The sequence below is a fragment of the Leiobunum rupestre genome, chromosome 8 (genome assembly GCF_980474605.1).
Source record: "Leiobunum rupestre chromosome 8, qqLeiRupe1.1.hap1, whole genome shotgun sequence".
Classification (NCBI taxonomy): domain Eukaryota; kingdom Metazoa; phylum Arthropoda; class Arachnida; order Opiliones; family Sclerosomatidae; genus Leiobunum; species Leiobunum rupestre.
Genome location: NC_143391.1, coordinates 11,400,661 through 11,425,053, shown reverse-complemented (window position 1 = coordinate 11,425,053; position 24,393 = coordinate 11,400,661). Strand labels below are relative to the sequence as shown.

Below are 24,393 nucleotides of genomic sequence, written 5' to 3'. Positions count from 1 at the left end.
GGCAGCGTATAAAAACCTTTAAGGTCTATCTAGACAGCGACGCTTGGAAGGCTTTCGCGGGTCCGTAGAGACTTCGATGAGAGCTCGCTTTAAGCAACCGTATAAGTATAAGAAAGAGGGTAAGAGAGCGGCTCCATTTGGATAACCGAAAGCCATTGTCGCGAGCCTTTGGAGCGTTCCTCCGCGCCTCTCAAAGATCCATTTTCTTATTTTCAAAGTGATTTGAATGTGTGTGTATATTGATATATACTCCGCAAATCTCCGCCAATATTGGTTCTTTTCTTCGAGGGGGATCTGAAAAGATGATTTGAAAATCAAACCCCATTCAAAAAGTAAATTGAGAAAGGTTATATACCTTTACTTTTCTTACCTCATCAGTTATCCCTTTAAGAAAGTCTCATCTTCCGAAGAGTAAATGACACGGAAGAATAATTTCTTTATTTACCCCAATTCTCTCTATATATTACGATAGACGATGGGTAATTTAAAAAAAGAGCTAAAATAAATTTAATGAAAGGAAATGATTTACCTTTTTATCTCCATTCTACCCGAAAACGGTATTATAATACTAACTGCTTTTGGAAAAATATGGCGGCGCTTCCTAGTAGCAAAACCGGTGGAGAACAATATTTTTACTCTTGTAAATTATAAATATAACCACCAGTAACCTAATAATCTAAAGTACTTTCCTAAAAGAAAAGGTTTTCAAATGGCATGAAGGGCTTGTCAATTTCTTCCTACGCATTGTAACCCGGCCACCTAAATTAATGGCTTTAAATGTCGTTTGATGACTTGCGCCTAAGGTGGTGCCTTGGGTATTAGCCTAGCTGATTATTATATTAAGGGAATTTGAAAAAACACTCTTTAGGGTCTCAAATATAAAAGTGTATAAAGGGTGATATATTACACCGTAAATAGATTGATTTAACACCGGTTAGGGTGTAGCTCCCTTAAGGAAGTAGTTCAGTACCCTAAAGGGAGTAAAGAATCCCGAAGGAAGTAGTTTTATACCACAAACGGTGTAATAAAGTAACCAAAACAGAGGCCAAAAGCACCTCAAACAGTGTAAATAAACACCCTAAAAGGAAAAATAGTATTTACGGTGTAGAATGGCACTTTAAAATAAAAAATGCTATTTACGGTGTAGAATAACTTGTATTAACCTGTTAGTGCTAAGGTGTTAAATATGTGGCAAGAAAAAATTGAATATAAACGTATTCTTTTAAGAATGTATGGTACTTTCGATTGTTTTAATGTTTCTTACCAAAGCTGTTTAGGACACTGACGATTTTGGCCCCGCTTCGACTTGGATTTATAATCGAACTGACCCGAGGTGTTTATTGCCGAGTTTTTCAAAGTCGGGCGTAATGTAGACCTATATGAGGTATGAAATTCCCAAAAGGAGACCTTGCACTACCCGTTCGATTTGCCATGGCAACCGAAAATGTTTTTTACCATTCAAAACAAAAATAAGATTTTTTTCTTATTTTACCCAAACATTTTTACATTTATACACCAAAAAATGTTCAAATTTACCCAAACTTGATGAAATTTACCTAAATGTGGTCAAAATTACCCATTTCGTGATTTTCAAATTAAAAAAAAATCCCATGCTTTTTTAAATGGAGATTTTTTTGTTTTAAGTAGTCAAAACTATTTTCGGTTGCCATGGGTAGCGCAACGTCTCCTTTTGGGGAATTTCATATCTCATATAGGTCTACATTACGCCCGATTTTGAACAAAATCAGAAATAAACACCTCGGGTACTCTCCTTGTGAGTAGTATATTATCGTCCTTGAGAGCTATATTTAGATATTTGGGGTCTTTGTCGAATTCAACCTTGATAACGCAATTGATCGGTGGAAATTTTTGCTAAAGTTTCATACTAATTGTTAATACGTAACTTATGATATAACGCGTAAAATTTAATTATATATTTTTAATAACAAAAAGCAATTCATTTTTATGGATGAATGGACGAATACGCTTCATCGAGAGTGTTGGCCATATTTATAAGCCAATTTGTCTCGAGAAGGACGGCTTTCGCAATAATAAGTAGTAATAAAATAAGGTCGGGACCAAGGGATATAAAAAGTTATTTCTGTGTTCACGAGGGCAGGGACAAGGCGTTCTACGGGGACGTCGGCGCCGCTGAAGAGCTCCGAGAAAACGTGCCCAGATTACTAGACGACCCTTTACTAGAGACAGAGAGGGAATAAGCGGATCACTAGGAGGCGCCAAGAGCTTCACGCCGCCGGAACAACAAAATTGTTCGCGATGAAAATGGCGGGATCAACTCGCGAAGCTGTTGGAATAATAAAATTTTCCAACGCCGCCGAAACCGTAAAGCGGTATAAGGATCGCCGTAAGACCGACAATTTCTATAAATGGTACAAAATCGTCCGGAGTACGGACAATCAGCTTATCAACTCCGGTTTCGAGATCATGTTCTGGAATATCGCGCCACGTAATCCAAGCCGCGAAGGAAATTCGATTAGTCTAAACGTTTCTTCATTTTCAAATAATTGAAGTGACAAAACGAATGATATATAAATACGCTTAATTGAAGTATAAACAATATTTTCGGAAAACTATACGTCGTTAGGACGGAGAAAAGGGTTCAGCTCGGAGGCTGGTTTCATTCCGACAGAGGCGCGACTGAAAATTCGCGATAAGCTAAAACCCTTATTCTTCCTCTTCCCGGCGCGGAATAAAATATTGAAAGGCCAGCGCATAACGCGCGATAAATAAGAGAGAGAAAACTCTTATCTTTCATTTTCGAAAATCCCCTTTGATACACACCGGCGAAGGTGTCGCCGCTCTCTTTTATTATTGTATAGCGACAGTGGAGAATGGGCCCGTGTCTATGTCCCGACAACGAAGGGATTACTATTAATAATAAAAATACGATTGGTCCCTCTGACTCTACTCCAACCCCCGATTTACGGTCCGAAGGCTTTTCCACAACGCTCGTCGGCACGCGAGTGGGCCCGCGCTTACAAATATAATCCCCGGGGGCCCGGGCGACTCAAATAAGATATTCCGAGTATTACGGCTTAGTTGTTCCTATAATACCGGTCAAGATAATATTCTAACGCTCTTTCCTTCTCCATATTTCTCTTTCCCTCCTTTCTCTCTCTTATATAACTTGGATCGCAGACGGAGCCTGCTCTGATGTACGACTCCGTGTACGCTCTGGCGAGAGGACTTCACGCCATGGAAAGGGGGACCTCGTTAAGGCCGGCGAATGTGTCTTGCGAAGAGGAAGTTCCTTGGAACGACGGAAGCAGTCTTTTCAACTACATAAATTCCGTAAGCCAGAACCTTCACTCGGCGGTCTAAGCGCCGCTCCCTAACGCGTACCCAACCTCCTCCCGCCGTACGCCGAAAAAGAACGCCGGAAGACGGGACGGTTACGTCACGAAGTCGCGAGGACGGATCTTATCCTAACTTGGCCGGGCCCTCCCTTTCATTTTCTCACATTGTTTTCCGAGGCATCTCGGCTGTACGCGTGTCGCTTTAATTTATTTTGCCACCAAAGATCGGTAGGCTTTTGTTTATGACACGGTGCCCGCGCAGTCCCGTCGCTCGCTAAATTGCTCCGTCCATCCGTAAGCCCCCGCCCGACTGAGGCTTCTATAATATTTATTCCGACCAAACTAACTGATAGCGAGCGCGTCCTCTATATTTCATATTTATTGTTTATTTATTGTTTGCAGCCCCCGAAATAGGTTCTGTCGCGTCACGCTGAAAATTAATTTCGGCCAAGGATAGAGCGAAGGGAATGGGACGACGCAAACATTAGATTACGTCGCGTACGATGCCAAAGGACGTTCTCTGTTTAGAGAGTCTTTGGAAAGTGAGGAGAGGCCCGTTGAAATGCTCCGGATATTTGGTGTTCTATTAATTATAATCGTCGCTGAAAGGGCATTAAATGGCCAGCCTTGTCTAAATCTAAGCGCCCCCCCCCCACCCCTATATACTGGACTGAAGCTATACAGGGTGTAAACAAACAACGATCCAGTTCTAATAAGGCAAAATTTAATTTTAGTACGGATTTGAAAATTTTAGGTCACGTAGCTCATTTGAAACGTAACATTTTAAAATTTTGGCCGTCAAAGATATTTTTAAATTTAGAAAAGTAATTTTGAATCAGCAGCGATCAAAAATAAGTTTTCGAATCTTTTCTAGTTACGTTTAATTTTGTTTATACAACTTTGTTTTTGGTTTTACCAGTTCTTACCCGCTTTTGGAATGTTGAAATAAATAATAAATCTGATAAAAATAATAGAAAGTTCGTTGACGGTTGCATTCCTACAGGTTCAGGGCCAAAATAAATGGTCTCACACGTCAGTGATATACAGGGTGTAAACAAACAACGATCCAATTCTAATAAGGCAAAATTTAATTTTAGTACGGATTTGAAATTTTCAGGTCACGTAGCTCGTGAAGGGGGGCATTTGAAACGTAAAATTTTAATGACCTTGAACCGTGTCTTCAAGGTCATTTAAAATTTATCTCCAGAACCATTAGAGATACAAAATTGGTTTCCATTGGAAAAGTGTTCCTCGTCACATTTTAAGACAAAATAGCTTTCAGCATACCTATTTTGACCAATAACAAGTCGAGGGATTTTAGACAAAACCAGAAGGTTGTGATGAAAATAATGTTACTAGAGACCAGGTTGAAGGGCTAATAATTCGAAAAGTACTCATGCTCGAGTATCAAAATTTGCTAGATATTCTCATCTGCTAAGGGTCTTTAAAATTTGCAAACTTGGATAACCTTTCACGCATGGATCAAGGTCATATAAAGTTTATCTCGAGAACCAATGATTTAGAGAAATGTTTTCAATTTAAAAGGGTTTAAATTAAAATTTTAAGTCTTAATGTCTTTAACCCAATGCAAACCACCATGATAAAAACTTTTCAAATTGGAACCATTTCTCTAAATCTATTGGTTCACAGGATAAACTTTGAATGACCTTGAACCACGAGCTTAAGATCATCAGAGTTTGCAAATTCTAAAGACCCTCTACCAGACGAGTATGTCTAGCAAATTTTTATGGTCTAAAATGAATACATTTCGGGTTATTAGCCCTTCAACCTGGCCTCTAGTAACATTATTTTCATCACAACCTTCTTGTTTTGTCTAAAATCCCTCGACTAGTTATTGGTAAAATTAGGTATTGTCAAAGCTATTTAGTCTTAAAATTTGACGGGGACCACTTTTCTAATCGAAAACAATTTTGTATCTCTAATGGTTCTGGAGAAAAATTTTAAATGACCTTGAAGACACGGTTCAAGGTCATTAAAATTTTACGTTTCAAACGTCCCCCTTCACGAGCTACGTGACCTGAAAATTTCAAATCCATACTAAAATTAAATTTGGACCTAATACCGCTGGATCGTGTTCTCGTTTACACCCTGTATATCAATGACGTGTGAGACCATTTATTTTGGCCCTGAACCTGTAGGAATGCAACCGTCAACGAACTTTCTATTATTTTTATCAGATTTATTATTTATTTCAACATTAAACAAGTTGGCAAGCCAAAATATACCTCTCCTCGGAAGAATTGTCCCTAGCGGTATTAATTTTTCGAGATGACTCTTAACGATATATCTCCGCAATTCTGAGTTATTTACTAAAAACGTAATCCCGGTTCAATCCCGCCCGGTATAAAATTTTAATTATAATTAAAATAATTGAGATGAAACAACCGAGTATAATTTATTCAGAATATTATAAATTAAGTAGTTACAACAGCGAGTTAGACGTACTAAAACAATGCACAATTGAATTTAACCCTATTTACGGTACAAGTTTATCAGTTAAATATAATACGAAGCCAATTTTAATGAAAGAAATAACTACAGAGGGTATTTGTATTTTTCTCGCTTACGAAATACTTGCCGCATCTTTAACGCTCATTTTATTTCAAATTAAACATCTTAATCAGTCGAGAAAACGTTTAAAATGAATTACGAAGTGATGACGACCCAGTTAAAAATCAGACCAACATAAGTGTAAGCGCACGATGTATACAACTCGATAAACATATACGACTGAAAAAACGAAATAAAATACAAATAAAACGAAAGATATTTAAAATTAAAAAAACTGATCCTAATAAAACGTGAAAATACCCTCCACGTCACGCACATTCGAAATACGCAGAAGTAACGTTATACTATATCCAGTTTAAAATATTAGAGTATCAAAAAATAAATATAACGAATAGAAAAATACACAATAACAACCCAATCAATCAGACTTCAGAAACAAAACTCATAGAAAAATATTATAACGCAGTCAAGCAATCAGACTTCAGAATCCAAATAATTCATAGAAATATATTATAACGCAGTCAAGCAATAAATTAGTTCAAATACTTAGAAATCAAGCAATAGAAAATATAATATCAAGAAGCGCAACACCTTACCATTCACAAATACGATTTTTCACGTTATTATAATGAAACCGGATAAGCTTTTGGGCATGATTTACGCTCTTAAAGGTTCCTCTAAGACTGGACGATTTTGCGGGAAAAAGGAAATAAACTTAAAAAATAGTAGATACAAATATAAGACAGAAAAAACCAACAATACCAAAGATTAGACAAAAAAGAACGTAATCTCGATCAGTTAAAAAACACAACAAAGAAGATTAAATCAACATAATTTCATTCGTAAAAAAAAAACAGATTAGGCCTTCATAAATTCATTCATAAAAAAATTCAAGACTTTATTACCTATTATGCATACGATGAGTGTCTTATTTTCAGTGAAGCTGAGCAGCTATCGGTGGTTCTGTGATAGAGCGCTCGACTGCTAAGCCGAATGGCCTGGGTTCGAAACCTGGGTGGCGCATTTGTTTTTAATCAATAGAGAAAACGCTAAATTAGAATTTCTTCGATGCAATAATTTCAATTTCAATTTTATTTCAATTAAACCAAAATTTCGTACTCTATTAAATACGCTTCCGATAAAGCTGAAGGTCTAATTTTCAATGAACCGTAACAAGTGTCGGTGGTTCTGTGGTAGAACGTCCGCCTGTCAAGCAGGAGGTCTCGGGTTCAAAGTCCCCTCGTAGAGGTAAAAAGCGGGTAAAAACTGGTACAAAGTTGTATAAACCAAATTAAACGTAACTATAAAAGATTCGAAAACTAATTTTTGATCGCTGCTGATTTAAAATTACTTTTCTAAATTTAAAAATATCTTTGACGGCCAAAAACGTTATCGATCGGACTAATAAGCTCACATGTACTATGCAAGTAAATGCAGATAGTCCAATAACTTCAGTCAAAATTTTGGCCAAACCTCGGAAAATTGCTGAATTTTTGCTGGCACCTTCATTTAATCATAAAATATAAAATGACCAAAGTCCTAATCTTTTTTTTTGTGAGCAGAGTTTAAAAAAATGGGTTTTGGCTAATATCACAGTTTTTATTGTATTTACGGCTATAAACCCAATTACGAAAATTAGAGCGTAGTTATCTTTTACAAAAATGGTTCTGCGAGTTATTTCGGTACGAACTATCGTTTTTGGCGCCTACTTTGACTAAAAACGCGGCCGCAGCTTTCCTTCGCATTCGCCTGAATTTACGTCACGTTTTTATCCATGTAGCCACGATTAAAATGGATAACCTCACCAGGGCCTTGCAGAGACGTTTCGGGCCCCGGGACAAATTATATAATTGCGGGCCCTTCTAATTTCTAAATAAGATTTTAAAGATGGGGTGCTAGTGAAGAGCTAGTCGATGGTCCTCTATCGTACAGGGCCTCCAAAAAGGGACGTTTGTGGGCGCTTTTCTGCCGGGTCCAGGGAATTTTAACCCTTTTCCCCGTCACTGCATGACCCTGAACTCGGCTAGCTATTGTTTTTCTGTAATAAAACGGTTAAGAATGAAGCTAGTGTGGCGGTTAAGCGTGGATTGAATACTCCGATAGAAGCTAGTATTGAGAGGAACGATGGGAAAATCTAATTAATGGGCAATATAACTTTAATTATAGTTTATATAAAGTGCCGTAAGGATTACATCCGCAAGACTAGCAATAATGCTTTAATAAGGAAACTCAATATTGAGCAAAAACGTGGCAAACAGACTCCAGTGCGTCCTAACAAATTCACGCAATTGCGAAGCAGAGCGGCGCCCTCGTTTTTAGTCAAGGAAGGCGTCAATTTGTAAAACGCGTTTCGGGTACAACGTTCAAACGTCGATTACGCAAAAACCATGGCTTGTACCGAAATATTCCATAGAACCGTTTTTGTAGAAAATAGGGGGCCCTAATTTTTGTAATTTTATAGCCGTAAATACAATAAGAACGGAGATATTAGCCAAAACACATTTTTGTGCGCCTATTTCCCGCCATAAAATATTGTGCGCACAACCAAAATTTTTTTTTGAGATACACAAATCGGTGTCGACCTGAGGCCTTAGACACCAGCACACAATAACTGATTAATCAGGGTGAGATAAGTGTAACGGCCACGCAAACGGGGGGATACGTGGGGACAAGGGTGGGGACACCCGTGGTGGAAGTATTCCGACCATCCGTTGGGGGATTGGTGGTCTTCCTCACACGGCCATGCGCACAATCAATTGATGGGGGACATTTTATATATTATGACAAAATGAATGTGCCTGCCAAAATTCAGCAATTTTTGCGAAATGAAATTCTAAAGTTACTGAACTAAGTGTTTACTTTCCAGTAAAACATGTCGAAGAATTTCTCTCTTTTTTGTTCGATACCAACCATTATTGAAAAGACGATTTCATAATTAAAACCGACCAAATTATTTGACCAAATTATGAAATCAGTACATGAAATTTTATATAAAAAAGCATTTATGCCATCATAGTAACCTGGTAGTCATTCTGACAACTAAAATTAAACTACTAGCTCGTTATGGATATATGTATTTATTTATACTCTGGGACTATGTTGAGATGATGGGCTGCTTTGATTTGAGCTCGCTCTTCGAGCATGGGAGGGATAAGAGAAGCATCTAACTCGCCCAAAATCGTGAAACGTCTCGTTTTCGAAATAGAGGTATTCGGAAGGATACAGATTTGTTAAGGCGATATGTGGCCAGAAAATATAGTCCTCGATATATTCATACCGAGGGGCTTCAGGTGTACAAATCAGCAGTGAAATCACTTGAAATCACGTAAATATAGTAGCTTTAATAACTTTAATCCATTAAATATTCAAATCACTTGAAATCTGAAATCAGATGTACAAAATTTCTAACATTGGAATGATCATAGAAATCTCATAGGTAACTAGAATGCTGCCGCCTACGGCCGAGCTTGACGCCAGTTCGCCTTGAACCTTCAGCCAATGAGAGGCCGTAGAGTGGTTTCACCAAGGAGGATAATAATCCTCCTTGGTTCCGCTACTATCGCGGTAGATAGGTGACGTCATTCTCTCTGGTGACATTAAATTCTTGGCAGAACCACTCTTTGAGCTCTGATTGGCTGAGATCAGGCTATCGTCTGCCACGGCGTTTGGCCCATTTGCCAGTTACACGGCAGCATTCTAGTTACCTATGAGATTTCTATGGGAATGATTGGATACCCTTTCGATTCAAACGCGAGCAGTAGCCATAGATATAGGAAACGTATATAAAGGTCTAGATAAAATATTTCAAAGGGAGTGAATATGGAGGTGACAGCTAGCAGAAACGCGTAATTTCTGCAGGCTATCCTTATAGGGCGCTATCTATCGGTAAGAAAGCTCGTGCTATCGTCGCGAGAGCCATTGTCTCCTGCTTAAAAATTATTCTAAAAGTCACCAACAGATGGTGTCTAAAGACTACAGCCTGCGGAAAGGTCAAGCACTTAGTACTAAAATGCTAAGAGAGCTCGCGCTCTTGGTCACGTGCCTTCCTTGGTGTCTGCTAGGTGTCAATTCCGTATTTTATGTTAGGCTTAGACGCCCCGAAATTTATGCAGACGATTCTTTACATTTTAGCTCGTAGAATTCCCATAGGATTTTGCTGGTTATTTTAAATTTTGAGAGACTCGCCTCGTTTTGATTGAACTTGGTAATTTCTACTTTATAAAGGTAATAAATGTTAAAACTATTATTTGCTATTATAAATATACATACTAATGAAGAATAATCGTGATTCTGAAGGCGATATCTCCGTATAATTTTCTCAATACGCTTTGAAAAACCTTAAACCTTGCCCGCCTTTCGCGTTTAAAGTTTTAAACCAAGGATGATCTATACCTACGTTTCAGGTTTGCCAAACGACGTTTTGGAGAGCAAGCTACTTTTTCGCTACAAAGAATAAATATAGCGCTCACTAGATTCGCTAGTCCTAGGCCGCGTTCATTTCTTCTTTGCCCCGTGTCGAAAATAAGTCGTTTCAAAAGTTTTACGTTGGCTTCTCTTATTATCGGCTTCGGGTATAAATAAATACACCCTTGGTTTAGTATAGAAAGTTTAAAACGCCTTTTAAATAATATAGAAATGGTTGTACTCAGGCTTCGACATAAGTCAGCCTGACTAGTGAGCCTCCTACCTTAATTTATTTTAAGTCACTGAGTAGGGGGGTGGGGGGGGGGGGGAACAAGGAGGACAGGCAAAATTTGGCTTTACTCTCAGAATTTAAAATAAAAGAAGTTTAATATAACTTGAGTTACTTGATGTGTTTTTTTTAAATAAAATGGAATTGATGAATGATGAATTTACGATACGCCATATTGGCCATTATTTATAAATATTTATGTAACTTTTTCACCAGTTAAATTGACTAGTGAGCCCCCAGATTTCGATTAATTTGAGTAGTCAAATGCCGTGACAAATGCCTTATGTCCAAGACTGGTTGTACTCCGTATTTACTTAGTCCATGCTTGTACGGAAACATAGCCAAAGAAAGCGATTGAAGGCAAATTATTTTCGTTTAATTTATAGGTCGAGTTTCGTGGTCTAACAGGCAAGATTCAATTCAAAGAAGGACGAAGAAATAACTTAAAACTTGACGTTCTAAAACTTCGACAGGGAAAAATGGAGAAGGTAAAGGATTATTATCCAATTCCGTTGGGAGGGAGAAAGGTCTCGAAACCGAAATCGGCGGAACCATCTTTCACGCTAACCAAAGACAGTTTATCTTGCCTAATGAAACTAGCGCCAAAACGGCTTTATCCACCAAATATTTTTCATCAAGTTCCCGAAGTCCTAATAGTGTTATAGCTGTACGGGTAACGCGAGATTGTGTACGTGAGAGTTTTAAGAAAATAGGACTATTTATTTCCATTAAACTGGGAAGTTATCCGTATAAGGTAGAGAGGCTGAAATATCCGGTTGTTTTCGTTCCTTTAAACGGGGAGGGTTTTTTCGGGGTGACATCTTGATAGATGCGGACCCCGTTCCGAAGCGCAGTCGTCAGGGCGCCGACAAAATGAGCTCTCCTTAAGTTAAACGGATTGCTTTTTGACGAGATCTTCCGCGCGCCATCCTTCTTCATTTTTCTTTCTCTTTGCAAACACCGCGCGCAGGTCGGTGAATGGTCGACCACCTCCAGACTCAATATAACTGATCATGTGGCTTTCCACGAATTCGGTACTACTAATATCACCCTGCGAGTCACCACAATCCTCGTGAGTTCGATTTTTTCTTACCCTACCATTCTGGTGTGGCAAGTATGCATTCAGGTACCTAAGAATAGGAGGCAATAGCATTACCACCCTCGCGTACTTCTATCGATAAATCATTAGATTTTTAATCGCAAAATGGTAATAGTGAGTGTAGGAAGCTGGTGTGCTAGCGTGGCATGAAGGGCGGACCACCACCCTCCTACCATCCTACGCATTATAACTCAGCCACCTGAATTAATGGCTTTAAAAGTCGCTTGAGGACTTAGGCCTTGGGTATTAGCCTAGCTGATTATTATTATTAGTATCATCATTATTTTTATTAAATTGCGTAGAAGGGTGGTGGAAAGCCCTTCTTGCCACGCGAGTCAGCAGCTCCCTACACTTACTATTACCGTTAACTTCAAAAAGGTTTTATGGAAAGGGGAAACCTCTTTAACCAGTGGGGAGAGAGCTTGGAACTCCACGCGGAAGGAGTTGTTCCGGGTTGGACCCCGTGCCACACGTGCCACAAGCGATTATCTGCGTGAAAGAGTACCGAAAACTGAAAAGTAGATGAACGCTCTCTACACTCTTAAAAAAAGGGTGTTTTAATGGTATATTAAGGGTGGAATATCTGTAAAAAACACTCTTTAATGTTAATTTAAACGCCCTAAAGGGATTTTTATTGTCCCAAATTAAAAACCTGAAAAGGTGTATAAAGGGTGTTATATTACCCCGTAAATTGAGTGATTTAACACCTGGTAAGGGTGTAGCTCCCTTAAGGCAGTAGTTTAGTACCATAAAAGGAGTATTTTAACACTTTAAAAGGAGTATTGTAGCACCCTTAAGGCAGTAGTTTAGAACCTTAAAGGGAGTAGTGATAAAACTTTAATGGGAGTATTCTAGAACCCTGAAGGGGGTAGTCTAACACCCTGAAGGGAGTCGTTTGGTACCCTAAAAGGAGTAGTCTTGTACCCTAGAGGGAGTAGATAATAACTCTGAAGGGAATAGTTTTATACCACGAACTGTTAACAAAGGAACCAAAACGGAGGACATAAGCACCCCAAACAGTGTAAATAAACACCCTAGCAGGAAAACTGCTTTTTAAGGTGTAGAATAACATCCTTTATAAACCTGTTAAGGTGTTAAATATGGGACAAGAAAACACCCTTAAAGGTTTGAAAAGAAACCCTTTTTTTTTAAGAGTGTAGGAAATACGCCGTCCTATATTCTTGGCTAGCTGAATGCATTCTTGGTGATAGTAGTTCAAATGTTGATATACCGCGGGTTCCATGGTTATTTGTCAGTCGACTCCGTACGTGATGATGAAACCAGACCAGAACCAATCTAGCAACGAAATAAGGCTCGAAGGGTTTTGCATCGATCTGCTGAAAACAATTGCCGAAATGTTGGGCTTCAAGTACGAGCTGTATCTGGTACCCGACCGGAAATTCGGAGCGGAGAACACGTCGACTGGAGAGTGGAGCGGACTCGTCAAGGAGATTATAGAAAAGGTAACTCTCCCTCCTTCCTCTTGCGCGTAAGATATCTCGACAGTATCTCAAAACGCGTCCAGGGCTTTAAAACTAGATAAAAAGTAACATTTCCGCTATCTCCGTGGCCCGAGGATATTGCCACTGGTTTTGAGATCTCTGGCCCTTTTCTATCTTGGTTGACGGTAGCTAGTTGATGAAAGATTCGGATTCTGGGGATAAAATGATATATTCCCCCTACAGATAACTCCTACTCGCAACAATTTTAATTACATTTCGTAATATCTAATTAACCGAATGAAAAATCCAAATTTAATCAAAATATATTATCAGAAAATATATTTATTAGACAATAAACATTTTGTAGATAAACAAACAAAGTAGGTTGAGTGAGAATACGCTGCAAACTAACATTCCCGGCCCAAAAAATCGTTGTCAAAGCGGTTTAACCGCTCAGTTGAGATAACCAAATACAACTTCTATAAAGTCAGAATATCGAAGGATTCTCTAGAAATACATTCTTTCTATACAATAAGGATGCCCTATCTGTTTAGAGCCAGATTATCGATCCCAGTATAGAAATATCCTCGTCGCACTCCCCGAGCGAGCGACGGAGAAGGGCTACAACGAAAAACCTCCTTTTTAAGCGGAACATCTAACTGGGGACTGGGATAAGAACTTTTGGCCAGGTCGTATATATATATATATATATATTTTATAAATTACAAGCCGCGCTTGGCATCCTCGGGGTGAATATGTTTCCGAATAATATTAAGCAGATATCAGAGTGGCACCTCGCGGGACTCGATACTTCTTTAAACCCGACAGTGGCCCTTATACTTTCTACAAAAGAATTCCGATAACGAAAAACGGCGAAATACGCCAGGCCACCTCTCGAGCATTATCGCTTAAAAAAACCCTTATACCGGTTCGGTATTATCGCATTAGGACGAGATTGTTTCAAAAAAGGAGAAAAAAACCCAACTTTTTCCTTCTTTCTTCATAAGCGAACTGGGGATATCTTTTTAAAAGACAAGTCCCCTTTTACAGATAGAATAAGGAAGGCGGTGTGGATGTCTGCCAAATTTGCTGTCTACGTATCTCAATTACAGGTCTCTCCTTTTATCGGATTTATGGGGGGTCACGGAGGAAGATAAAAAGAAAGAAAGTCAGCCTAACGATTTTTTCTACAATTCTTATTTCTTTTGGGGTTTTTTCGTTGGGAAGTCTGCCCTTAGCTAGATGTCCAACCGCAACTGTCCTTGGCTTCTCCGGCCGAGAATCACGAGCTTCGTATACGGCTAAGGAAAGCCAAGACTCTTTTCCGCACTTTCAGTGTGTTTTTATTTTCTGCTTTTCCGTTTCGGGCGTTCTTATCACCAGAAAATTCTGATTCCTACAGCGAGCGTACCTCTGTCGTTCCCAACACCGCCGGAATGTTACATTTTCCGGAAGCTAGACCCCCCCCCTTCCTTTGCCGTCAAAAGAAAAAGGCTTATTCCGTCTACTCCTCCATTTTGGCCATTTTGGGGTAGATACGAAGTGGAGCATTTATTCCTCTTTATAAAAAAGATATAAATATCAAGAAACGGCTCTCCTTGACCTTTATAGCAATCGAATCGAACTGAGATATCGGGCCTTCGCGTTCGTAGATTATCTAAGAAACCTTTTCGACGTTACGCTATTTAATCGATAGAAAGAGTCTTTCACCCCGAAATGTTTACTTCAACCCGAGCAGCGACGCGCCGCGATTAGAACGCTTTTACAGGCGCTAGTAGGCCAAAAATAGAGTTAAGATTATCGGGGAATATTTGACTTCCTAATTTGATTACGATTATAATATCGCGGGCAAAACAAATTCGTAAATTACGTAATATCGGAATGTCAAATTAATACGCGTTGGTTAATTGGATTTTACGAATAGGGAATATTTTGAGGAAATAAAGTCTTTGTTAAGACTACGACGTACGCGAGTAATATATAATAGAAACGGGGTGAATTCGAGAGAAAAGGCGAAAGCGGCGGAGCGACGCTAATTAGAGCCCCATATTTAGGTTGACAACAACCGGGGAGGCCTTATACCGCGGGGAAGCGAATTATTAATGTAGAGTTGTTGATATTTTGAAGTTCACCGTTATATTAAGATAACAGCGTATGGTGTTTGTGTGTTTCTTTGTTTGGCGTCGACGCTGGCTGCGAAGAACGCCGATTTGGCCGTGGCTCCCATGACCATCACGTACGCGAGAGAGCGCGTGGTTGACTTTACGAAGCCTTTCATGACTTTGGGGATCGGGATTCTCTTCAAGCTGCCCAAAAGCATGCCCGTTCGGTTGTTCGCTTTTATGAGCCCGTTGGCAGTGGACATCTGGTTGTACATATTAGCCGCCTATATTCTAGTCAGCTTCACCATGTTCATCGTGGCGCGCTTCAGCCCTTACGAATGGACGAACCCGCATCCTTGCGTTCGCGACAACGACATCATGGAGAACCAGTTCAGTCTCGCCAACAGCTTCTGGTTCTTGATCGTGACGCTCATGCATCAAGGTAAGTATCGCCCCCCCCCGACCATCCGAAGCGCCACCGTCCTCGTAATCGTTTCTTTGTCAGGTTGCGATATCAACCCGAAGGCCACTTCCACTCGCATCATAGGAGCCATGTGGTGGTTTTTCACGCTTATCATGATCTCTTCATACACGGCCAACTTGGCCGCCTTTCTGACCGTAGAACGCATGATTACGCCGATCGAAAGCGTCGAGGATCTCGCCAAGCAGAATAAGATCTCTTACGGCACGTTGGACGGGGGATCCACTATGACGTTCTTTCGGGTAAGTGATTCCCAGCCTCGTTATATGTCGCAAATTCGCTTAATGGAAACGAGAGAACAAACCAACCTTTCTCCCGAAGGATACCCCTTCCGAAACGCCTTGTCGCCCGCGGCAACCTGTCGATAGATATGGAGCGCTGATACGAGCGGCTAGTAAGAAAATAGTCTATAATTTAGGTTTTGAGGAAACGCGGCAACGTTTAACGTAATCGATATAAGGCGGATTAAACATTCGGGTGACCGAGAACCCGAGGAGTAGCGGTATCGACCGTCAATCGAGGTGTAAATTACATCCATTACGGCTTTTAGCGACGAAAATAAAATTTAAAGTTCCCTTCTTTTTAGGCCACGGGTCATTTTCCCTCGATCTAGGCTTCCCGAGTTCTCCGGAGTTGGGCGAATTGAGTGGTGTAGGATGGCGGAACGTAGCTTTAAAACTTCTAAAAGCCGTGAAAGGTTCGAGAAACTCGAGCCAGAACATCGAGGGAGACTTTCCTGTCAAACACCCCGTCGCTAAAACGTTCGGCCGGCTCACGGCGGACCGAAATCCCCAGCCGCGTCCACCCCTTCCCCTTCTCTATCCTAGATCCTTTAAAGGAAGCGCGTTCACTCGCTTTATATACCGAGTCTCCTCCTCCCCCCGGGATTCTATGTTAAGAGAGTGTCATTTTATCAGATCCTTGATAAAAAGTGTTTCCACGCGAAGATGGGATCCAAGACTAGGGACTAGAAAAAATGTCCTAAACCGCTCCGGAGTCTGAGAAATCCCGCCACTTAGTCTCCCTTTTTTCGAGCCCCGCGTACGAGAAAATCTCGGTGGGGAACGTAACGGTCTCTTTAAAGGTGTCCATTCCGCTTCTGAGAAGATGGAAATGGGGGAACCAGCTGTTTCTCCGTTTTTGTCGTCTATATTCGAAAGACGCGATTTCTTAGCATTGTCTTTCCCGAAGAGAAAAACGCCACTCTAACGCCATATATCAGACGAGAACTAAATCTGTCAAATTGATTCTTCTTTTTTTTCCGTTATTAGCTTAGTCCCCGCGCGGAAAAGATTTAGCCTTAGGGTGTAAGGAGATGGCTCGACAAACGCGACGGACATTTTCGCGAGTTGTCCTTCCGGCTCTCGGAGAGTGAGAGGGCGGAAATTAAACGCTTTGCACGCTTACGCGTGAGACGCTTTAGGTGTTGGTCGTGTCACTTTCTTTTCCGAACTCTTTCGTTTTAATATTATTTATATTTCTGTGGGGGTGGGATACGGTTATTTTTTCGCAGGATTCCAAGATTGAGATTTACCAAAAAATGTGGCGTTACATGGAAAGCAGGCCAGCTGTATTCGTTAGCTCGTACGAGCAAGGGGTAGCCAGAGTCCTGTCGCAGAATTACGCTTTTCTTATGGAGTCAACTATGTTGGATTTCATGGTGCAACGCGATTGCAACCTGACGCAAGTCGGAGGGTTGCTTGATTCGAAAGGATACGGAATCGCGACGCCCAAAGGCGAGTACTCTCTCTCTCTCTCTTAAAGGGCTGGAAAGTGGGGTTTTGAAAAACGTCATCCGTGACGTCATTAACGAAATATGGTGCGTAGAACTACTTTTTCTCAAGTTCGCGAAGACGTAAACAAGCACCACTGTGTGGTCTTGGTTAGTGTTAGCTGAGCTCGTCAGAAGTTTTAAAATTTCATTAATCTTTATTGAGATTTAGTTTAGTGAACAACAAATGTTTAACGACAAATTTATTTGAGCGATAAGGTTCTTTTGATAGTAGTGTGTTCGTAAATTTTTTAAATTATTATTCGCGAGTTTCATCGAATTTTGTGAAAAAACGCCAGATGAGTCACTAGTCTCTCTCTCTCTCTCTCGGGTCGCTCTTCACTATTTTCGAAATATCTCCGTCAGAGCCAAATTCCCCAAGCGGGGAAAAAAGGAAATAAAGCAGGGTCCGGATTTTTTTTGGAGATAGCACGTCACTAGACGAATTCAAAACCCCACTTTCCAGCCCCTTTAAGTCCACGCGGGGCGGCGACTGGCCGATTAAAGGGAATCCGTATAACGACGCGTGCCTTCTCTACGCGTGTATGCAGGCTCACCATGGAGAGACAAACTCTCGTTGACAATCCTAGACCTCCAAGAGAAGGGAGTAATTCAACACCTATACAACAAATGGTGGAAGAGCCCCGGACTGACGTGCACGAGGGACGACAAGAGCAAAGACGGGAAAGCTAATGCTTTGGGAGTCGATAATATCGGCGGAGTATTCGTAGTTTTGCTGTGTGGATTGGCTCTCGCCATCCTAACAGCCATGCTGGAATTCTGCTGGAACTCCAAGAGAAACGCTCAAAGCAATCGGGTAATTGTGAGTGAACGATTCCTTTCGTCAAACTCAATTCAAATACCACCAGTACCTCTAATTACCTCCGACGTTTGACGAATCTAGGATATACGTTGCACCATTTTTTACCTTTCACTTTCGTTCGCATTTTTACGCACGTTTTGTCGCGGGATGCTTTTCTGTCGCACGCCTGTCCTCTTATCAAACTTTATATCAGTCAAGATATAAACCTTACGATTGGTCCTGGGTTTGACGGAAAAGACGTACGTTTATTAATTAACTAATTCGCTAAAAGGACGTGCCTTTCTTGGTAGATTTCTACACTGAGTTAGCGTTGGTTATTTGTTTCGCAATTCCCCTTCCATCCCCATGGTAACACTCAACATGGCGGAAGTGGATTTAAGGTGATATCTCTGTTCGTAACCATGGTGATGGTTTTATTCGCTACAGTAAAGAACCTATTCCGATAGGTGGTATTCGGAATACGAATCTAACAGGTTTTATAGGTACATTTTTTAGCGTTTCATCGAATATTTTACGGATCAAACCATTATCATATTGCTTTAATTAAAATTTTTCAAATATTTCATTATTCAACTCATGATAGAAATATATAAAATTATTAAAATTATTATAACAATAGAAAAATGTAATCTAAAATATTAAAAATGACTACAACTCTAGTTGATCATGTTTAGCTCGTGCCTTTGTACTTAAGAATTATAAGGAAAACCAAAGGAAAGTAAACTATTAACTTGGTTTAAAATTATTAAGCACACGATGAACAAGGGTTGTAATTAATATAGCATTTTGCGTGGGGTGCTACTTATACAAAAGAGTATATAAAACTATTTTTATCGGATATGATTATATTTAAAACTAAAATGAAACTTGTGCGATTTTAAAAAATGTTTTGACAACTAAATAATAATTAGTTGTTTTATATACTAGCGCTTGCCGTTTATAACAGAAAAAACAGCAACAACGTGTGGTAAATTTTACGCATTTTTGAAGTAAAACGTCAACCACGGTTTCATATTGTTAATTTTAATATAACTGTCATTTTAAAAACAGTACGAATATGAATTTTTACAGTCGCTACTGTTTTCTTCAAAATACAGCGGAAAGCTGTAAATTTTACGACAAACTGCAATTAACCCACTTCAACTACACCTTGCTGTAAATTATAAACCGTATTTGCTGTTTTTTCAACAGTAAGTTTTGAGTGTGTCCGCGTTTCATATTACATTCACGCAACGCGGCGCTGCGTTGGCATCTTCCGTCAAACCCCGTGACTGCATCAATGATAGGGTAGTAGGGCTGTACGAGTACTCGAACGTCATCGATTACTCGGCATTTTTTGAGGTAGAGTACTGGAACTCGAAATTAAATAAGTAATTGGAAAATACTCGTCGATTATCGAATACCAAAAAATTGCATAGTCTGGTACCCGATTACTTGAATAAGCTGCTCTAAGTTCAAAGAGGATTTTTTGTAACTTTTTGGGGTGGAAATAATAAACGGTACCTACAAGACGTACGAACAACCAATGCTTCGAATAACTTTGGGGCTGGATCACGGTTTTTTATACGTAGTGCGTCTGCGCGGTTTTTCTCCAAACAATATTATTAAGTTTTGGTTTGGATTGTCACTTTGATGTCTCTTCACGAGTTCGGATGTCAGCCGGCGTTAGAACTCAGGAGTCTTACCTTCCTAAGCAATATACGGACAGACGGTAGATTAATAATTTAACGAAATGTATATTGTATGGTTATTTTACTATTAATTAATATAATTAGGCTAGTAGCCTAGTATACTAATCTTTTATATCCCACTAGTCACTATAAGGTTACTAAAGTTGAGGAAACTGTGGTTCATTTAAATTAAAGGAAAATTTTTAATCATTGAAAGTTAGTTTATACTCCTTTTAAATTTAATTTCCAAATTACTTGAATAAAACCAGCACCTAATCAAGTACTCGATAACAGGACTCGTTAAAAATATTACTCGACATTTTTTCTGAATTACTTGACTCGAATAAGAGAAAATTCCCCCTTAATCAAGTACTCGATTACTCGACTCGACTTCAATATTACTCGACTCGAATGCTCGATTAAAAAATTTCGTACTTGATACCCGACTCGATTGCCTAAAAGCGCTACCCGCGCAGCCCTATGGGTTAGACATCCCAGCATGTTAGTTCTAGTTAGATTTAGATTTAGTCGCGTGAGTAAACAGAGCTGCTGCATCATAAAACGTAGAACATTATCTTTTGTACCACTCAGCAATCCCTGTGCTCCGAGATGGCGGAGGAGCTTCGCTTCGCCGCTCGATGTCGCTCCTCCCGCCAGCGGCCGGCTTTACGACGACATTGCTCAAAGTGCATCCCAGGCACGACCTACGTACCCGCCGCCATGGAACTACCGCAAGAAAACGGGATCTTGCAAATGATGGAATTCCGGAAATCGCCGATCTACGCGGAAAGTGCCGACTCTTAGCCGAAGTTTGACCGAAACTTCCCGACGAATGGAAGAGAGTTTTAAAGCCGAACTTCGCCAAATGCAGCGACACTCGCCCGAAACCATTTCATTCATCCTTTTATTCCTCCTTGTTGTGGAAATTCTTGGAAAAAAAAAGGAACATTTGTTTTCGCTGCCAGATTTGATAACGGCGAATGTTAGCGCGAGAAGTCATATACGAAATAATATTAAAGAAAACACGAAATCGAATAATCGAAAAATAGATAATATATTTGGTGAATTTCGACGCCAACTACTCTGTCGGCTATACGGAAAAGAACGATTTACAAAAATTATTATAAGAAAATACGACCGTTATATAAAATATATTAAAGTAAACGAGAAAGGGCAAAATAATTCGTTGAAAATAAATATTAAATGTTTCTTTTAATTAATTGTTTCCTTTTTCGCTATTGTTTGTTTGAGGAAGTTAACCGAATGAATAAAATAAAAAAAATGTTGTTTAATCGATTTTATTTCCACTCGAATTTCGATCAACTTCTTTCCCTTACGTGGGCTTTTTGACTGCGCTTTCTTTTTCATTATTTTCCCGATTTATAGCGCCGATTCGATTTGTTTCGCGTGAGAGGGAAAGGAGGGCCAATGAAGGGGCGCCTAAAAGTCCAAAAAACAATCGACAAAATGAAGGAGACGCGCCATTCGAAATTTCTATTTCATTTTTTTTACTCTCGCCATTCACTACGTATAGTAGGAAGGCTTTAGGGGGGGGTCACCACGCTACCCCTCGCCATCCCTCTCCTCATCTCGAGAACCCCAATGTTTTGAAAAGCCCAATTTCGTCCGTGTCAAAATGTCAAAATTTCGCCGACCTCGGCTCCATCAGTTTTTCGGGGAGAAATACGGCACGAAAGATTTCAACTTCCGACGGAGAGCGACGCCACGCGATACAACGAAATAAATAATATTTTATTTGCACCCCTCACATTAAGGGCTGGTTTTCACTAGGACAAAAACGCCACGACGACGAGGGCGGACGCAAACATATTGTATTAGGCCTAACGGGAATTTATTTTTCGTCGAAGCTCACCGTCGTGGCGTTTTTAGCTATAGTGAAAACTAGACCTAAAGCTGGTAGGTCTTGGAATATTTATCTTAAAAATATTAAAAACATTTAAGCCGTTGAAGGTTGGGTAACGTGCCTTCGGAGGCCTTGGAGCGAGCTACACAATAAATTATAACTCTCGAACCAGACATAGGCTTAAGAGACAATAGAAAATAATACGATACTTGTGGTATACAAAGGTGTCGTTCCTGCCAGTTGGTGAGGATGTAGCCATTAGACACACAATTCAACTCCTACTACCGACTAACTCGAGACTAAAACAGAGACTCGGAAAGAAAATATTTCGTGGGATAGGTTTTTTTTGTTACGAAAAAGAAGGCCCATGATTTCGTTTGTTTGTTTTTTCTAAATTGGTATGGTATATTTGCTAGTTATTTTCACGACAATAGAGCAGTGTTTAGCAAATAACCAGTTTAATTCAGTATTTAATTTAATCACTTTCATAATTTATATAGTTATATGAATATATTATTATATTATGTATAATTTAATTATTTTTTCTGAGTTTTGGAAAATTATAGAGCAAAATATGATTTATTTATGTGGTACCCCTGTACCGCACCCCTTTTCCGCCACCATGCACTGATTGACAGTTTTCAGCTTCAAAGTGAACTTAAGGTATGACTTATAAAATGAACGCAATCGTAATTCAGCGAGCCAATCCGAAACCCATCTCGTCCAACGGTTGGACTTCACTATGTAGAGTCATTCCGTAGTGTTATTTATGATTCTATCAAAGTACGGCGTATCTTGGAAAACCGCGGTTTTTGATAAGCAATTTACCACGACAAAGACGCGCCGACTATATATATTTCCAATTTTAGGATGTATATAAAAATAAAGTAGAAAAGTAGGCGACCGTATCGAAATCGATCCCTTTTTGTCTTTTCCCGATTGGAGTCGGACGACATCATTTATAACAATTTGGTTTCCTCCTCTCCATCTATCACCGAAAAGACTCCGTTTCCTTTAAAGTTTCCTAAACTCATTTTCTCCGAGTTTGATGTTTGAAGAGAGCAAAGAGAAAATGGATCAATATTTAAGTCTGAATCGAAAAGGCCGTCGTCCACGCACTTTCGAAAACCTGCCACTATAGGCCGGCAGAAATTAGAAATTAATGGACGACTAACCATTTATAATGCAGCGGGGTTGTTGACTACAATTAATCGGGCCAGATCAATATGACCCGTCTCTTATTAACCATCCTTATCCCCCCTCGAACAAGCTTCTCGAAATCAATCTGTTTAGTATTATGCAAGCTCGAATATTTCGTGTTAGAAAGCAATGGGAAAAGGGCAACTTACTGAGCAGTTAAGGGATCGACCCTTAACTCTTCGCGTTCGGTTCAGCTCGAATTCGCGGAATCACCGGGCTTAGCCTTAGGTTTAGCCCTAGAAAGCTAAGGATTTGGCGGCGGTTGCGCTCGTGCACGGAGAAGCGCTTAAAAAAAGGTCCGAGATAGATAGGTGACTAATCTGCGAGGGAATCCCGTCTTCGCTTTCCCACTACGAGGGCAAATCCAATTTCTAATTCAAACTATCTGGTATACGAGGTATACAATACGCGTTTATCGGCCTTAGTCGCTATGACAAATTATATCCGCAGGGAGTTTTCAATGGCCGGCTGATCTCGGCCGAGTTTCGCTACCGAAACGGGTCAATGCAAATCGGGAGAGATATAAACCAAACGCTTCCTTCGGTCAGAAACCAATCGCGTCTCCACATCCTCCGATTCAATAACGGAAACTGTCTCGAAAATGATTCGCGGGTCGCGGTTCCGCTCCGGTGCGAGGTTAACGACAATATGAACTAGGGTTACGTCGCCCATCTCACGAACCTATAGTATCGGGAAACTTCGAGTTGTTGTTGTTAGTAGAAGTACGTGATGGGAAAGGGGGGAGTTCACGTACGAACGTAAACCAGGCTATTATACGACAACCCTTTGTTTCCATTTACAATCGCTTCCAAAACTGATTTGCATATTTAAAGTGCTTCCGAGAACGCTCTATTTCGAAATTCCACGATGCCTACATAGGTCGATTATCGAAGCTCCGTCTCTCTAATATCGTGTATACAAAATCGAGCGATATTTAATGAAATTTAATCCACTTCGATCAAAAGCGTAGTGGTTCCCGTATCTAACTGTTGAGGAATATGTGGATCTGCTTCTCATCCTCTTGTTGCATTAACTTGCATAAGGATAACGTTGTGGAGGAAACACGTTCACCTCTCTTTATCTTATCTTATCTTATCAGATAAAATATGTTAGCCTTATCTGAATTTCTTCACTGATTAGCTTTTTACTTTAAAAATCCAGTAATCCGCTACAAGATCTAGAATAATTTTATTCCGCCTTTTTAGTAAATATTAAAAAAAAATTGGAAAAGGTTTTAAATGATAGGCTCACGTGACGTTTACTTTCTGATTTGATATCTCGGATAAAAAAAAAACAGATTATAAATGGGGTTAGTGTTGTGTTTTTATTTAGATTACTGTTATCTGCCGGTGGTAAAAATTATTGGTTAATACGATTTTGATACTGTTGACAATGTCTA

The 24,393-nt window shown here is 39.8% G+C and overlaps 1 protein-coding gene across 3 annotated transcripts in view; it reads left to right on the top strand.

The window, feature by feature from the left end:
- Positions 1–21,186, top strand: part of LOC149932379 (glutamate receptor ionotropic, kainate 2-like) — a 41,302-nt gene extending 20,116 nt beyond the window's left edge. Inside the window, exons 7-15 of one of the 3 annotated variants that reach the window (XM_090155641.1) lie at positions 3,160–3,312; positions 10,929–11,030; positions 11,513–11,614; positions 12,898–13,104; positions 15,285–15,627; positions 15,691–15,908; positions 17,180–17,402; positions 17,989–18,254; positions 20,522–21,186. In XM_090155641.1, the coding sequence (XP_090011767.1) occupies positions 3,160–3,312; positions 10,929–11,030; positions 11,513–11,614; positions 12,898–13,104; positions 15,285–15,627; positions 15,691–15,908; positions 17,180–17,402; positions 17,989–18,254; positions 20,522–20,734 (1,827 nt within the window). In that variant the 3' untranslated portion in view covers positions 20,735–21,186. Of the gene's footprint in view, positions 1–3,159; positions 3,313–10,928; positions 11,031–11,512; positions 11,615–12,897; positions 13,105–15,284; positions 15,628–15,690; positions 15,909–17,179; positions 17,403–17,988; positions 18,261–20,497 lie in introns of all 3 variants that reach the window. The other 2 variants (XM_090155640.1, XM_090155639.1) reach the window with 2 other exon arrangements.
- The last annotated feature ends 3,207 nt before the right edge of the window (positions 21,187–24,393 follow it).